Source organism: Stegostoma tigrinum, chromosome 14 (assembly GCF_030684315.1).
Source record: "Stegostoma tigrinum isolate sSteTig4 chromosome 14, sSteTig4.hap1, whole genome shotgun sequence".
In the NCBI taxonomy this organism is placed as follows: domain Eukaryota; kingdom Metazoa; phylum Chordata; class Chondrichthyes; order Orectolobiformes; family Stegostomatidae; genus Stegostoma; species Stegostoma tigrinum.
In genome coordinates, this window is record NC_081367.1 from 49,569,693 (window position 1) to 49,586,944 (window position 17,252).

Here is a 17,252-nt window from a genome sequence, read left to right on the forward strand (position 1 = left end):
CTAATCAACCTCTCCTTAAAAGCCTCCCATGTATCAAATGTGGATTTACCTTCAAACAGTTTCTCCCAATCTACATTCCTCAGATCCTGCCGAATCTTGGTATAGTCGGCCTTCCCCCAGTTTAGTTCTCTTCCTTTAGGACCACTCCTATCCTTGTCCATGAGTATTGTAAAACTTATCATCACAGAAGCTCCCACTTTTGACATCCTTGGGATTATCGTTGATGAGAAATTCAGCTGGAGTCACCACATAAATACAGGGGCTACAAGAGCAGGTCAGATGTTAGGAAAACTGTGGCAAAGTTATAATCTCCTGAATCCCTAAAGCCTGTCTACCATATACAAGGCACAAGTCAAGAGTCTGATTGAATACTCCTCACTTGCCTGGATGAGTGCAGCTCCAAGGACACTTAAGAAGCTTGACACCATCCAGGACAAAGCAGTCTGCTTGATCAGCAGCAAATCCACAAACGTCCATTCCTTCCACCACCGATGCTAAGGAGCGGCAGTGTGTACTATCTATAATATGAACTGCAGAAATTGAACAAATATCCACAGACAGCGCCTTCCAAAACCCAGGACACTTATATCGAGATGGACAAGAACAGCTGAGACATTGGAATACCACCACCTGCAAGTTTCCCTCCAAACCACTTACTATCCTGACTTGGAAACAAATCGCTGTTCCTTCACTGTCACTGGGTCAAAATCCTGGAACTCCCTTTCTATGAGCATTGTGAGTCAAGCCACAGAACGTGGACTGCAGCGGTTCATAAAGGCAGCTCAGCATCACCTTCTCAAAGTCAACTTAGGGACAGGTATTAATTTGTGACACCCACATTATACATCAAGTGTTTCCACAATTGCCGCTGCTGAAACATTTTCTACACTTTTACAACCAACAGCTACAACACAAATCTTTTCATCCACAAATGCACCAACATGTACAGAGATTTCTATGTCCACATTTACAAATGAAAAGACAGCAACAACCTCAAGAACAATAATCAGTTTGACAACAACAGGAATTAGAAGGCATCCAATCTGTTTGTTAGCAACTATTTCCTACTGATGATATCAAACATTACCCAATTCATGCCACATTTTATGATTGAATTAAAAGTGGATTAGGCATTGTTGGGTCCTTATCACAACAAATGAAATAACAACTCAGAGATAGTAAGGACTGCTGATGCTGGAGTCAGAGATAACACAATGTGGAGCTGGAAGGGCACAGCAGGCCAGGAAGCATCAGAGAAGCAGGAAAGTTGATGTTTTGTTTCGGGACCCTTCTACAGGAATGTTTCCAAAGCCCATTTCTGAAGAAGGGTCCCAACCCAAAGCGTTAACTTTCCTGCTCCTCTGTTGCTGCTTGACCTGCTGTGCCCTTCCAGCTCCACGCTGTGTTATCTATAAGTGAAATAATAATCTATGAACACTGAAGGCAGGCCCAATCAAAACTGGCAATCATTTTTCCACGGGAACTAAAATCTTTCATGGAGGAGCTGCTGTTTTTTTTTTAACAACTTACAATTATTTTGTCTTTACAGCAACCTCTAGTGCTTTAACTCTTGCCGCTGAAACATCTCCAACACAGGTACTATCAACCACTACAATACCTATCACTATATCCACAGCTGCAGTAACATCCACATCAGAAACAACAAGTACGGAGACTTCCGCTCAGACATCAACAAGTGAGTCCACACCAAACTGCACAACTGTATTCTGTTCGGTTACAACAGGAAGTAATAGGCATCCGGCCGTTTCTGCAGAAGCTATTTTATTTTAATTACACAAAAAATAATTCACGCCTACAAACATTGTCACTGAAATTAAGTGTAATATGACTTGTTGCCTCAGAATCACAGTTCGATAAACAACAATGACCACACTCATTTCTTAAAAGAGCTTTTATTTTAAGTCATGATATGTTCTTGAAATATGTGTCAAACCGTTATTTTAGTTGCTACACAGAATCGTGATGTCACATTAACTAGCTCTTTTAGAATGCATTGAACAGATTCACTGACATTACTCCAGTTTCTGGGTAATTTAGTTCTATAAATTAGCAATTCAAAACAGGGAAGAGGCACACACAGAATGTTTAACAGAAGCTATGCCCACTTATAAAAAGACAAAACAGCTTTATTACTTTTAGATTAATCTTGTCTCAAATGCGCAAGGGCCATTGGTGTGACTGAAGGCTATGCTAAAAGGAAGTGAGTATTACTGCTGCTGAAACATTCTGGTTATGATGCAGAGAAGCTTGAGCAACTGGTTTGCATCTCAGAGGAACATGTCAAAATAATCTGCCAGATGGTCAATATTTTATTGGAGTCTGTTAACCCTTTTGGGTTAAATTTCACATGTACAATTACCTCTCAGGTTTGAACATCTCCCAGTGGCATGGCACATTTAGGATTCAGCTCATTTTCATTGACTACCTTTTCATTTTTATTGCACAGCTACATCAACTGTTTCTACAAGTACTCCTACAGAATCAACACCGGTACAATCAACCACTACAATACCAATCACTACATCCACAACTGCAGTAACAACCATATCAGAAACAACAAGTACGGAGACTTCCACTCAGACATCAACAAGTGAGTCCTCATTGATATGAACAAATGTTTTCCATTCTATAAGAACCGGAACTATTAACATTTGACACCTTTTATGCAACAGCTAATTTATTCTGATTGTATAGAAATAATGCAACTCCTCACAAAGTTAAAAAAATACAACAGTTAACAACATCATGATTCAAAATTTTACTGATTGCAAATCATGATATGATATTGCTCAATACCACAAAATGCTCATCTTTGTCAGTGTATTGTCTCATTAAATCATGCCCAGTGGCTCATCCTTTGCTGCCTTGATTAGATCCACTGTCCTGGATCACAGTAGTGGATATTTTAGCTTGGTAAACTTCTGATTCAAAGTTGAGGAGGATATGCACACAAAGTATTTCACAGATGTTAGGCTATCTCATAAAAAACAAGACAGTAAGTGCACAATGATGGTCAAGATGGTGGCAGAGCAGGATGCTCCAGTCGGAGCCCCTCTCTTGTGGAGCGAGTGTGTCATGTCCCGCAACAGAACCAGCATGGGTGGCGTGGCCTTGTGGTCTGGAACCCTCAGTGAACCCAGGAGCAGCGCGGGGAGAAAGCCTTGGAGCAGCTTGTAGGCGGTGAGTCCTGGATGGAGACACGTTTAAGGGGACAATCCTTACCTTAGAACACTGTCATGTTAACCCCTTATTGTTTTCCTAGTTTTAACTTATTTCCAACTCTACAATTGAGCAACTACTTCTATTCCTCCGCTGTATCCAAGAATTGTACCTAGGTACTTGTACCTAAGATGTTTCCTTAAGTAGGAAGACATTGTAAACGCTTTTCATTGTACTCCATGAAAATAAAAGGATATTGAAATTGATATTGACATTACTGGTGCTGAAACATTCTGGTGAAAACTCAGACAACTGTACAATCGGTTACCACAACTGAGGCACAATTCAAAATAACCTGCTAGATAGACTTTAGGATTTGTTGTTAGCAAATCCTTTGGTGTCCCAATTGTAATAAAAACAATACTTCTCAGATTTAAACATTTCACATTTAAACAATATGACAAACAAGAATTGAAAGCGTCAGTCCTTTTCTATAGCAGCAATTTCCAGTTGATGGGGTCATCGATAATCCAATTAATTCCTGATTTTATGCCTGAATTAAAATCAAATTAGACATTGTTGGCTCATAGTCACAACAAGTAAAATAGCATGACATCACGTCCAAATACAAAAGGCATACTGATTGAAACTGGCAACCTTCTATCTAAAGGAACTAAAATCTTGCTTTAATGGAAGATGATCACAGTTAAGCTGCTATTCTTTTTAAAATCTTTACATTGATATTGCTTCTTACAGGTAGCTCAAATACTTCGACTCTCTCTGTGGAATCATCTTCAACACAGGTACAATCAACCACTACAATACCAATCACTACATCCACAACTGCAGTAACATCCACATCAGAAACAACAATTACGGAGACTTCCACTCAGACATCAACAAGTGAGTCCTCACCGAACTGCACAACACTTTTCACTTCAATAACAACATGAAATACTAAGTATTCGAATTGTCACGTCTGGGGGTATTGTATTCTAATGCATTGCAATATATTTCCAAATCTAAAAATGTTGTCTTTCTAACGAAGCTTAACACGACTTGTTGATTCAGAATAACAACTGGAAAACAACACTGGGCACTCTCATTTCATAAACGAGATGTTATTAACTCATGAGGTATTGCTGAAGCATTTATTTGAAGTCTTCTCACATTCAGGTCGCGCAATAGCATAGGTTCATCAACTGCTCCAAACTTTAATTCCTTTCGATAAATTAAACGTCATCAATCCATGTTCGGTCGCAGTTGGTAATGTTATTTTGTGATTCAGTGTCGACATTGGTGGTGATGAGATATGCGAGACCAAATTTATGCTCAATTCCAATCAACAGAGTAACTTCATGACAAAATAAGTGCGTTTCAGCTGAAATACAGGACAGTAAATTCTGCAAAGTTGTGCTAAATTTATGAATTATTGAACATTAGGGGAGTATAACAAGTTCGAAAGAAAGAAATTCGCAGTGAATTGAAGCAGTGGTAGAACCTCATTGGAGCAGGACCAAATAACACGCGAGTTTGACACCATTTACACTGTTCAGTAAAATCGTTCACGGACTAACTGTCTGAATGCAGCTGTATGAATGCACTCTTCTTTCACGAAAAGATTGTTATACATGATATATTTTGGTCAGCATTTAATCGGATGGCACTGCACGTTGCAGAGATGATTAAGTTCAAGTTGAATGTCCAGATTAATTTAGATTCTATTTCACAGCGAATTCAACTCTTTCTGCAATGACTCCAACGGAATCAACTTCAATGCCTGTGCATTCGACAACTACATTGTCTATCCCTCGATCGACAACTGAAACAACAACTCCATCAGGTCCAACAAGTACGGAGACTTCCACTCAGCCAACAACAAGTGAGTATATTTCCATCAGAAAAGCTGTTTTCAGATCTGCAAAAACAGGAACTAACACCGACTGGACTTTTCTGTCTTGCACCGATTCTATTCCAATCTTTTCGGAAATAATTCCATTTTTAAAAAACATTATCAGGTGAGTTATTTTAAATGACTTGTTGCCTCCGATTCACACATTGAAAAGCAGAACTGATCATTTCATTTCTTCAAAGCAATTTTATCAATATTCATGACATTTTCTTGAATGACGCTTTGAAATAATTGTCAGACCCAGTTCATACAAAAGTATGGTCAAATCAACCGTTGCGAACATTAATGCCTTGAATAGATTCGCTTTCATCAATCCTACTTCTGGCAAACTTTGTTTTGTGAATTTTTTATTCAAAGTGGACATCGCTGGTCAGGCAACATGTTTTATCAAAGTTACGCTCAATCCCAATGAACAGAGTAGCAGTTTGATGCGATAAATGCATTTGCTCTGAAACACAGGACTGTAATTTCTGAGAAGCTGGGATAAATTTCACAGTTAGCGAACAATAAGGCAGTACATGAAGTGAGGCAGATACAAACACCCAGTCAGTTGAAATGGTGGTTCACACCTCGGAGGCAAAAGACCAAAGGAACTGCAGCATTGACACAATATTTTCTATTTAGTGAAATCTTGGACATACTATCTCGTTGTTTGTCACCACTACGAATGCACTCACTCTTTCACTGACATAGTGTAACACATGATATTTTGCATTCAGAATTTTAAGTGATGATAGTGAACGGGCCAGTTAAAATGCATTTCATGATGAATGTCAGGATTAATCTTGATTTCGATTTCATAGCTGCTTCAACTGTTTCTACAACAGCTTCTACGGAATCATCTTCAACACCGGTACAATCAACCACTACAATACCAATCACTACATCCACAGCTGCAGTAACATCCACATCAGAAACAACAAGTACGGAGACTTCCACCCAGACATCAACAAGTGAGTCCTCACCAAACTGCACAACTGTACTCAGTTTTGTAACAACAGGAACTAAAAGGGATTGTACTTTTCCGTGTTGCAGTAATTCTATTCTGATGGTTTGTAAAATATTTGAAATCATACAAAAATCAACATTGAATTTAACCGTTATAAGCTTGTTGTATCAGAATCATCACTGGGAGATTTTATTATAAGTTATGACACTTTCTTGAAGTGAGTGTCAAAACTTTTATCTTTTGCAGTACACGAAATCATGTAGTCACATCAATTGGTTCCATTTTTAATGCCCTGAATAGATTCACTGTCATCAATCCATGTTCGAGCTGAGATGGTTTTGTAAATTAGTTATTCAAAGTTGAGAACATGGCCAAGCAACATAGTAGACCAAAGTTAGGCTCACTCCCACCAAAAGAATAGCTGTAATACAGAATAGATGCATTTTATCTCAAGTATATGATGTAAAGGTGGGCTGCATTTAAGAATTAGTGCATACTGATGTTGCACATGAAGTATGTGGGGAAAAAACTCAGAGAGAACTAAAATGGTAATTAGCACCTCCTGGGAACAGAACGTATTTCCTGTTAAATGGATACAATATTTTGTTTTTCATGAAACCTTTAACATACTGATTATTTGAATGTACCTGCTATGAATACACTTACACTTTCATGGACTGACTGTAATAAATAATAAATTCTGCTCATGGGCAGCACAGTGGCTCAATGGTTAGCACTGCTGCCTCACAGTGTCAGGGACCTAGGTTTGATTCCAACCTCAGGCAACTGACTGTGTGGAGTTTGCATATTCTCCCTGTGTTTGCATGGGTTGTCTCCCACAGTCCAAAGGTGCGCAGTTTAGATGGATTGATGAAACTATGGTGTCCAAAGATGTGCAGGCTTGGTGGATTACCTATGGGAAATGCAATGTTACAGGGATAGGGTATGGGTCTGGGTGAGATGCTATTCAGAGGGTCAGTGAGGACTTGATAGGCTGAATAGCCCACTTCCACACTGTACTGATGCAATGTTATTTCATTGGGCAGATAAGATTCAGTTCCTGTTGAAATTCAAGATTAAATTTTGGCTTTTATTGCACAGCTATATCAAGTGCTTCTACAACTACTCCTACGGAATCATCTTCAACACCGGTACAATCAACCACTACAATACCAATCACTACATCCACAGCTGCAGTAACAACCACATCAGAAACAACAAGTACGGAGACTTCCACTCAGACATCAACAAGTGAGTTCACACCAAACTGCACAACACTTTTCACTTCTGTAACAATGGGAAATAATAAGTGTCATACATTTTTCTGCAGCAGCTATTTTAATGTGATGACATGCAATATAATACAAGTCCTGCAAAATTATCATTGAACGTAAAACAGATTACATTTCGTTGTCTCAAAATCAGAGCCAGAAAACCATCATTGGAGAATGTCATACTTCAAACTAGTCCTGACTCTAAATTGATATAATATTGATAAATATGTCAATACCCTTACTTTTGTAAGTACATGCAGTCTCATTTACTAGTTCCATTTTAATGCCTTGAATAGATTCATTTCTTCAATCCACATTCCCTTTAACTTTGTTTGGTAGATTACTGATTCAAAGTTGAAAAGGATGCCCACACAACGTATTTCACACATGTCAGACTCACGCTCAATACAAGAATATTTTCTTGCATAATAGGTACAGTATATCTCAAATGAATGACATCCTTTGTATGACCAAAGGCTAAATTTAAGAGTAAATACACATTACTGCTCATGAAACAATCTGGTAAAAGCTCAAAAACAACTGAAGAACTGTTCTTCACTATCCAGGAACAGTTCAGTATAAGAGATAACAAGGTGCAGAGCTGGATGAACACAGTAGGCCATCAGAGGATCAGGAAGGCTGACATTTCGGGCTTAGATCCTTCTCCAGAAAAATTTTTTTCTCATTTTTTCAGAAAACATCAGCTTTCCTGTTCCTCTGATGCTGCTTGACCTGCTGTGTTCATCCAGCTCTACACCTTGTTATCTCTACTATTTTTTGGTGTTAGTTGACCCTCACGTTAACATTATGGAATTGAAAGGAATAATTAAGATTCAGCAGATGTTGTAATTCAAGACTAAAGTTTTATCTGGCGAACACAAGTGCATCAAGCATTTCTACAAGTATTGCTGAAACACTGTCAACATCAATACAATCAACAATTACATTACCAGTCTCTACATCTACAACTGAACCAACAAGTACATCAGAACCAACATATTTCAATGCCGATATTAACAAGTGAGGCCATGGGAACAAATTCATGCGCAGTGAACAATTTGACAACAACAGAAATTAGAAAGCATTCTTTAACAACTATTTCCTACTGATTGTCTCAAAAATAATTGATTTCATGTTAGATTTTGTGATTGAATTAAAAGCAGATCATCTTCTTGGCTCATAATTGCTGCCAGTAAAATAATACATCTGCCCCAAAGGCATCCTGATTGGAAATACCAAATTTTTTTTCAAAGAAATTAATACTTTGCTCTTCATGAAGTATGATTATGGGTTAACATTTGATCTTTTAAAGAAACTTAATGTTAATTTTTCTTCTTTCTTCCCAGATACCTCAAGTACTTTGACTACTCCTGTTGAAGCAAGTTCTTCACCTGCACAATCATTGAGTACAATATCCAACTCTACATCCACAATGGCACCAAGTACACCAGAACAAAGGATACAGAGTTCCCCTCAGCCAATAGCAAGTGAGAGCACATTAAACTCAACAACAGTAATCAGTTCTATATCAATAGTTATTAATGTGCTTTGGACCTTTTCCATCGTAGCTATATTAACCTGATAGTATTTAAATTCATTCAACTTGTGCCAGTATTATCACTGAATTCAAAATGGATTCTGCTTAATTGCCTCAGAATCAAAGCTGGAAAAACAACACTGAAGAACATTATTCTTCAAAACAGTCCTGATTGTAAAAGCACGTACTAAATTTTTGACTTCTGTTTTCATGAAATCACACGATAAAACGAGGGGGCATAGCTTTAAATTGAGGATGAAAGATATAGGACAGATGTCAGAGGTGGTTTCTTTACTCAGAGAGTAGTAAGGGAATGGAACGCTTTGCCTGCAATGGTGGTAGATTCGCCAACTTTAGGTACATTTAAGTCGTCATTGGATAAGCATATGGACGTACATGGAATAGTGTAGGTTAGATGGGCTTGAGATCGGTATGACAGGTCGGCACAACATTGAGGGCCAAAGGGCCTGTGCTGTGCTGTTATGTTCTATGTTCTATGTTCTATATGTGCTATAGCCATTACATTACATCTCCAATGCTTAGAATTCTTAAAAAAGATTGAAGGTTATATTTACTCAGAAAACTAAACAATAGATTAGCATCTCCTTGGAATGGTTCAATATACGGCACAAAAAGAGAAGGGAGGGATGTTGTGATTATCCAGATATATATCAAGTGGGCAAGTGCTAAGAGAGCAAATGAGCATCCTGAGATACAGCCTCATCCAATCCATGAGCTGGGTGCCTATCGCTGTTCACAAGGAGTCCCAGCTGCAGCCTTTTCAATGCTAATGTCTGGTAAAGACTACAATGCAAGGACGTGCTTCCAGAGTGCATCACCAGTGCACAGTACTAGTGCTAAGACAATTGTGGTAGGGTGGCTGATTCTGTTTGCATATTGGAGGACCAGTATGTTTGACTGGAGACCATGGTTCAAACCCTAAAATGCTATTGTCCAGTGTCCAACATGGAGGTCATTTGGAACAAGACACAAATTGAAGTTCCCAGATACACACTCTGGTTTCACTATTGACCTTTCACAATGTCTAGATTGTTTGGTAAACTCAGTAAGATGGGAGTCTGAATATTAATCAGGAAAGTTGTGGCATTACTGAGACAGCATGAATTGGCATCCTACCACGGTGTGGCTAGAATCTCACCATACCACTTGTGAAAAATCTAAAACATGGAGTGAGATGATATCCACATTGAAATGGATCTTGCCGTATTTATTACCCGATACTGCCTCACATCCTACCCTAGTTCACGATGTTCAGGCCCCTATAGGATTCTGCCCATCATTTAATTCAATTCCAGTGAAGTATCATTCCCATCTTAACTGTTCAATTTCCTTCCAAACTAACAAGGTAGCAAGCATTTCTTTTCAGTTATTTTGCACCTTCATCAGATGTGATTCTTACCATTTCTAAATCTCAGAGACACATGAAATACAGATGAATTCATTGATTCTTTTCATTGAATATTAAGAGGAATCCAAGCTCATTTTAACCCCTTTCAATGGACTGTTATAAAAAAAACTAAGAGTCCTTTCCCATCTAAAGACTTCACAAACTAAATTGTCCATCTGTTCACATGAAAATTTTCTTTTGAACTGAGACCCGAACCTGCCCTCTGACTATTCGTCTTCCTGTAATTGTAAAAGTTCCACTTTGTAAACATTCAGCAATTAAGTGCCCAATTAACTAATAGGGTCACTTGACTTAAGTCACATGCTTTCTTGACAATAGTGTTTGAATCACTGCTTAAAAGTGAGCTTCTGATCTTTTTAAAAGAATCACTTTCACAGAACTGACACCATGGGTTGAATTGTACATTTTTGGCTAAGTTCCAGTTATGTCCAGTTTTTTTGGAGCCTATCTTGTGTGACGCCAAGTGGGTCTTATTGCTATATCTAATAAACTTACATCATTACTGCCTCCCCTACCTCATGGTACCCGTAGCATCCATTCCAGCCTCACCTTACTGTGTGTCATTCCAAGAACAACTCACCACTCAGTTGGTATGCATTGGCATCACTTTGACCTTTGCCATGTTTGAAAGGCTACTGTAAGCTTGGACAAGTGTTAGCCCGTAACAGGCAACAATGGCATTGCAATCACAAAGCCATTCTCCACATTTGCTCATTCCTATTGCCCTTGAGAAGGTGGTGGTAAACTGTTTTCTTGAACCATTACAGTGCATACGCTTTAGATATACTTATAGTGTTTTTGGGAGAATATTCTTGGACTTTGACCCACTGATTGTAAAGGACTGGTGATATATTTCAATGTAAGATGGTGTATAGCTTGGAGAGGAATTTGCAGATGGTGATTTTTCCATATATCTGTTGCCCTTATCCTTCTAGATGATAGAGATTGCAGGTTTGGATGCTTCTATCCATGGAACCTAGATGAGTTGTTGCAGTGTATCTTGTAGATGGTACTCACTGCATCAGTGGTGGTGGAAATGAATACTTGTGGTGCTAATCAAGTAGACTGCGTGTCCAGGATGGAGTTATATTTCCTGAGTGTTGGAGCAACACTTCATCCAGTTTCGTGAAGCGTATTAAATCACAGTGCTACTTTTGCCTTGTAGATTGTGGGCAGGTTTCGGTATTTCAGGAGGTGAGTTATTCACCACGGAATCTCCAGCCTCTTAAATGCTCTGGAAACAACATTTTGAAATTTACGGAAACTTGTCAGGAAACAGGTCTTGACAAGTTGGACATTTCCAAGGTGTTTACACAAACATTTACACAATCTTGCACATAGTTAACTATCCTAAAGGGGAACCTACCCCTCCAGTCACCCTTGCCTATGAGCTGTGACACTCACTCCCAAAGAATACTGAATTCAAAAGGATCCTTCGCTCCAAGGTCCAAAGTGTTCAAGCTCCAAGCTCCGTATCCATAGAGGTACTTCAGTGGCCAACAGACACCCTGGCTATCTAAAAGCAATGCACTGCGAATAGACCTGCCCTTACCTGTTCAAATCTCTCCACTCTGGGTTCCAGATTTCAGGAATTTCAATGGCACACTTCTTTCAAGGTGGTTAGGAATTTAAATGGCCAGATGCTTCTGGAAGCTGTGAGCACATGAACCATGGATCAGCCCCAATCTCACCCCTGTCCAAATGAGAGAGGGCATGTTCATGGAAGGAGCTTGTGCTTCCTGGCAAATTGCAGCGTTGTTGTCTTGATAAAGACGCTCTCCATCCTGATGAAAATCGAGGCCAGAGTAATAGCAACCACAGAAGCAGCTCATTTAGCACTTCATGTCCATTTTCTGTTTTCATTACAGGATTCTATTTTGTTTTTATTTTTTGCGATCATTTACACAATGATAACCGGGCTTACATTCACCTTTTAAAGAACCAATGTATACCAGAAGATTTTGTATAACGTTGTACCATTTCATCTCATGTCTACCTCAGGGAACTGAAATACTTGAGAAAAATCCTGACAACAGTTTGCCTCAATCATTAATCACTTTTCCACATCATTTGCAGCACAACGCAAAGTAATCCTAAGGTTTACTGTCTCAAGTGAGGATGTGAATTTGGCTGATCAACTAATAAGAGAGGAAGTTCTTCAAAATCTTCAATTGTTCGCCCAGAAACTAATAGGTATGTTGTGAAAAGTGCCCATGAAATGTGTAGATAATAAAATGTGAGGCTGGATGAACACAGCAGGCCAAGCAGCATCTATCCATGAAATGTGTATTTCTGTACTCTTAACAAACTCCTCTATCACTGAATGACAGAGTGTCTTATGAAGATATATTTTACCTCACCTTATTTTGGAAATGGCTTTCTGACTAATTTCCTGGGAATGACTGTGATTAACTGGAATATTGAAGGACAACGTATTTTAATTCCAGAGAAGAGTAATTTTTAAGTTTTTTTTTACTTTATGTATAATGAAAGCAATTATCATAGAAGCATAGAAAAGCACAGAAGGATTTCAATAAACATATGCTGCATGTGTATCAGGGGGAATGGATAGCACTGGGTAAGCTTACAGCCATGGATATCAACACTTACCCCTTCCCCACCATTGGTGGGAGAGGGGCTGGGCAGCCTGCCCATCATTGCGCCAATCGAGGTTCTCAAAATTAGTCAATTAATAGTCTGTTATGGACTTTCTGTCTCAAGACTGGTATTTTACCACTGAAAGCATGTGCCCAAGCTATATAGCACCCAGCAGCCTTTTGTTGACCCAGGAAGTGGAGGTGCCAACTGCTTTTGCACATAAACTGAGGCCCTCAAGGTGATATCTCAATACATATTTCCCACACCCTTCTTGAGTAAAACTGGCTTCCCACTCCATTTGCTGGAACCGACTGGAGTGATCCTAGTAAATTCCCCAGTATCCAGTTCCATGGCTCTTTGGCCTTGGGTTTGCATGCACTACTAGCAGTGACCACTGTGCTTAGTTGCACTACTGGGACTAGAGGACTGCTAGCCACTTGACTTGTACTCTGTTCTTGGAGGTAAACTTCCTCCAGATGAGGATGGGTGATTTGCTGCAAGTTTATTGACAGACTGATGGCTATTAAATCAGTTCATGGCAATCTGGCTAAAAAAAGGAGGGCACTGCCCAGATTTTTCAGCTGGAGGTGTATTACCATCGACAGCATCAAGCCCTATGACCTAACCTGAAAAACATTGGCATCTTCATTATGAAAGAATGTCTCTGCATTGGACAGTTTGATATATTATTTTGATACTAGCAGAAGACTGCAAAACCCTGAGGTGAAATTAGTGTAATTAACAAATTCTGTCATGCCCTCCACCCCTTCCAAATCACATGTGATTTCATCCTCCTCTCATGCCATTCCCATCACATCTCATTCCTTCTTTCCTGCCAATCTTCTCGCCATGCCATTCTCACTTGTGTGATTCCCACCTATGCAATGCCATCTTTGTCGTTACCCTTACGGTACCCCCTCCCCATTCCATTCCTGCCCATGTTAATTCCACCTTGTCACTGAGTCTGTGGTCAAATTAATGTACTTGTACTTAACCAATTCCATCACCTCATCTTTCCCTCCCATGCTGGCCAGCAGCACTTACTGGCAGACGTGTCAAAAGTTATCTAATTTAAATTCAGTATAATTCATTACGCTTAAACTAAATGCAAGGCATTTGCCGACCTACAAATTCCATCAGGATCACCTTCATGCCTTCACTGGGATGAGTAAGTGGGATACCTTTCCAGTTCAATCCTGCTTCAATCCTAACTGCTGATTGCAACCAGTGCACAGCCAGATTTCACAAGGTAACAGTGGCTCTCTGTATCAAAGACCTTTCTCATGTCAATAAACCTAGTGAACAGGTCCATGTTCTGCTCTTGACATTTCTTGGTATTTCTCCTGAAGCTGTCCATCTATAAACATATCAGTATTTCCTTACAGAGATAGCAGGAACTGCCACTGCTGGAGAATCTGAGATAACAAGGTGTAGAGCTGAATGAACACAGCAGGCCAAGCAGCATCAGAGGAGCAGGAAAGCTGGTGTTTTGGGTCGAGACACTTCTTCAGAAATTTCTGAAGGGTCTCAACCCGAAATGTCAGCTTTCCTGCTCCTCTGATGTTGCTTGGCCTGCTGTGTTCATCCAGCTCTACACCTTATTATCTCAGTATTTCCTTCACCTTTTTTGAAACTACACTGATTTTGATAGCTGATCCTGGTCAAGATAGTTCAGAAGATTCCAGAGCAGATTTTTCCAGAAATGGAGAGAAGTGGTTTACTGCTATTGTTGCATCAAGATCCATTCTGCTTGTACAGGCAGACAATGGAAGCATATTTATAGTCTTACACTACAATCATTTCCATCAGAGCAGAAGATCTATCAAGAAAGCAGTTGATGACACCTGTAGTAGCCAATTGATTGTTTCTTTATTGATGCATGAAGGCTGATGGAAGAGGTGGATAAAGTCACCTGCATATATTTCTTAAATTTGGGCTTTTTCTGTGAACAGTATTAACCATCAACATTGAGGATTGGTGGTGAACCAGTAGTTTGGTGTTGTGGGAGAGATTTCAGAGCATTGTACAATCATTTTCAGTTTTTTTTTGGTGTGCATATGACTCATGTTGGCCTGCTTTCTGTCTTAACCAAGTGTCCTGCACTTGTTTGAATGTGTATTGAACAGTCCTGCAGATGTTTCGACATCCTCTTTAGTAAGAAGGTGATTCCTGTTATTGAGGTTAAACTACAAAGAGGGGGATATTTCTCTACCAGTTATTCCCGGTTTACTTCATTGTTTTCATCAAACCAAGTTTGATGCTAAGTGGAGGTCGGGCCCAAGGCCCCTAAAGCGGGAAGTAAACTACCCAACTGAAGTCATCAAGTCATCTTCAGTGCAATAAGTGTCCACTTTTGCTGCGCACAAGCAACCTTCGAGTTTCTCTGAGATGGGTTTCATCATGGCTGTCAGTTCATGCCTTGAGATGTTGCAATGCACTGGACCTTCACATTCTGGGCAACTGGGGATAGATCATAATGTTTATCTGTGAACCAATAAAATGGTGATTAGTTCAGCACAACACATGTATTGTTACGCGGACATGCTGCCTATCCCTATGCCTCAAGTAGACAAAGTCAATTAGATGCCAATGCTGAGAACAGGAGGACATATTGCTGTGATTTGAAAGGTGTAAAACTATCTTGGTGATTAAGAACTCATGCTCAGAGCTCACCTTCACTGTTTAGAATTGCCCACCTTATTTTATTTTCTCAGTTGACCCTTCCCACGTGATTTGTATCAACTCTTGCCTTGAAGTCACCAACATAACATACACTTTGTCTGAGTGGTTGACAGTGAGGAGACAGATATGAGCTTACAGGAGGATACTAATAGATTGGTTGGATGTGCAGATCAATGGGAGTACTCAATGAATAATAAGGCACTAAGAAGCTCACAGGAATGGAGGAATCGTGGGGTGTTCGTTGACAAATCTTTGAAGGTTGCAGGGCATGATAATAGGGTAATTAAGGTATACGGATGCTTAGCTTTATCAGTCATGGCATAAATTAATGAAAGCAGTGAGGTCATATGGATGTTGTAGGGAACTTTGCTCAGGCCCCAGCTAGAATACTGCATGCAGCTCTGGTCACCACACAATAGGAAGGATGTGATTCCATTGGAATGGGTACAGAGGAGATTGACCAGGATGTTGCCTGGGTAGAGCATTTCAGCTATGAAGACAGGCTGGATAAGCTCAGGTTGTAAAAGATTGCAAGGGACATGGACAGGGTGAATACATAGCAGCTGTTTCCCCTTAGTCAAAGGGTCAGTAATGAGTGGTCATAATTTTAAACTGTTTACAGGGATTTGGGGGGCACTTGAGGAAAACATTTTTAACCAGAGGATGGTGGAGCTCTGAAATGTACTGGAAAGCAGGCAACCCTCACAACCTTTAAAAGAGTACTTGAATGAGCATCTGAAGTGCTCTAACATTTAAGGTTAAGGGCTTATTGCAGGAAAATGGGACCAGTGCAGGTATTTCAAAGACCCTCTTTTGTACCGTATGATTCTATGATTAGCGTGTCTGACTAGATACACTTAGTATCCAAATGTTAAAATAGTGTTTAATATACCAAATTAACCAATTATCAGTCTACAAATGCAGAGGACACTGCCCAATAAATGATCATGCCAACCAATCAGCAAAGTGTGGATAGGCTTGTTAACAAATTATTATTATTGATGGGATTCTTTTCCTATAATCTTTACCAGCTAATCTGTTCATATTATTATATACAATTAATATCTAATTGTACATCCTGTCTTTTGTGGGTGATCAATATCAATTGAAATTTCAAAGTATCTTGTATAGAATGACATTTCTATTTATTAGATTTATGTTGCACTAATGGTGTTAAATTGAATTTCTTTACAGTAGAGGGAATAAGAAGACTTCAGTGAAATCTGCAATGTATGCTGTAATGCACTTCACGTCGCAAGCTGACTAACAGCATGAGAGTTCAAGTGGGACAAGAATGTTTCATTGTTGTACTGTACAATTTAAATTTTACATTTGTCTCCTTTACGATCTTGACCATCTCTGCTTTAAGTAAATTATTGTTGATTAGCAACATAAGTGGGAATGTCATTAAACCAGAGATAATGGGAACTGCAGATGCTGGTAAATCCGAGATAACAAGGTGTAGAGCTGGATGAACACAGCAGGCCAAGCAGCATCAGAGGAGCAGGAAAGCTGACATTTTGGGCCTAGACCCTTCATCAGAGATCAAGATTTCTGAGGAAGGGCCTAGGCCCGAAATGTCAGCCTTCCTGCTCCTCTGATGCTGCTTGGCCTGCTGTGTTCATCCAGCTCTACACCTTGTTACGTCATTAAACCACATCTATTAACATTTCCATTGTTAGATACATGAA

General features: G+C 39.5%; 1 protein-coding gene across 2 annotated transcripts in view; it reads left to right on the top strand.

Moving 5' to 3' along the window:
* The window catches only part of LOC125457862 (mucin-2-like), an 80,141-nt gene extending 63,115 nt beyond the window's left edge, over positions 1 to 17,026 (top strand). For both annotated transcript variants that reach the window (XM_059651131.1, XM_059651132.1), the window contains 9 exons: positions 1,550 to 1,696; positions 2,468 to 2,611; positions 3,937 to 4,083; positions 4,913 to 5,062; positions 5,896 to 6,045; positions 7,143 to 7,292; positions 8,662 to 8,802; positions 12,358 to 12,474; positions 16,756 to 17,026. In XM_059651131.1, coding sequence (XP_059507114.1) covers positions 1,550 to 1,696; positions 2,468 to 2,611; positions 3,937 to 4,083; positions 4,913 to 5,062; positions 5,896 to 6,045; positions 7,143 to 7,292; positions 8,662 to 8,802; positions 12,358 to 12,474; positions 16,756 to 16,781 — 1,172 coding nt within the window. In that variant the 3' untranslated portion in view covers positions 16,782 to 17,026. The remainder of the gene's footprint in view (positions 1 to 1,549; positions 1,697 to 2,467; positions 2,612 to 3,936; positions 4,084 to 4,912; positions 5,063 to 5,895; positions 6,046 to 7,142; positions 7,293 to 8,661; positions 8,803 to 12,357; positions 12,475 to 16,755) is intronic.
* The last annotated feature ends 226 nt before the right edge of the window (positions 17,027 to 17,252 follow it).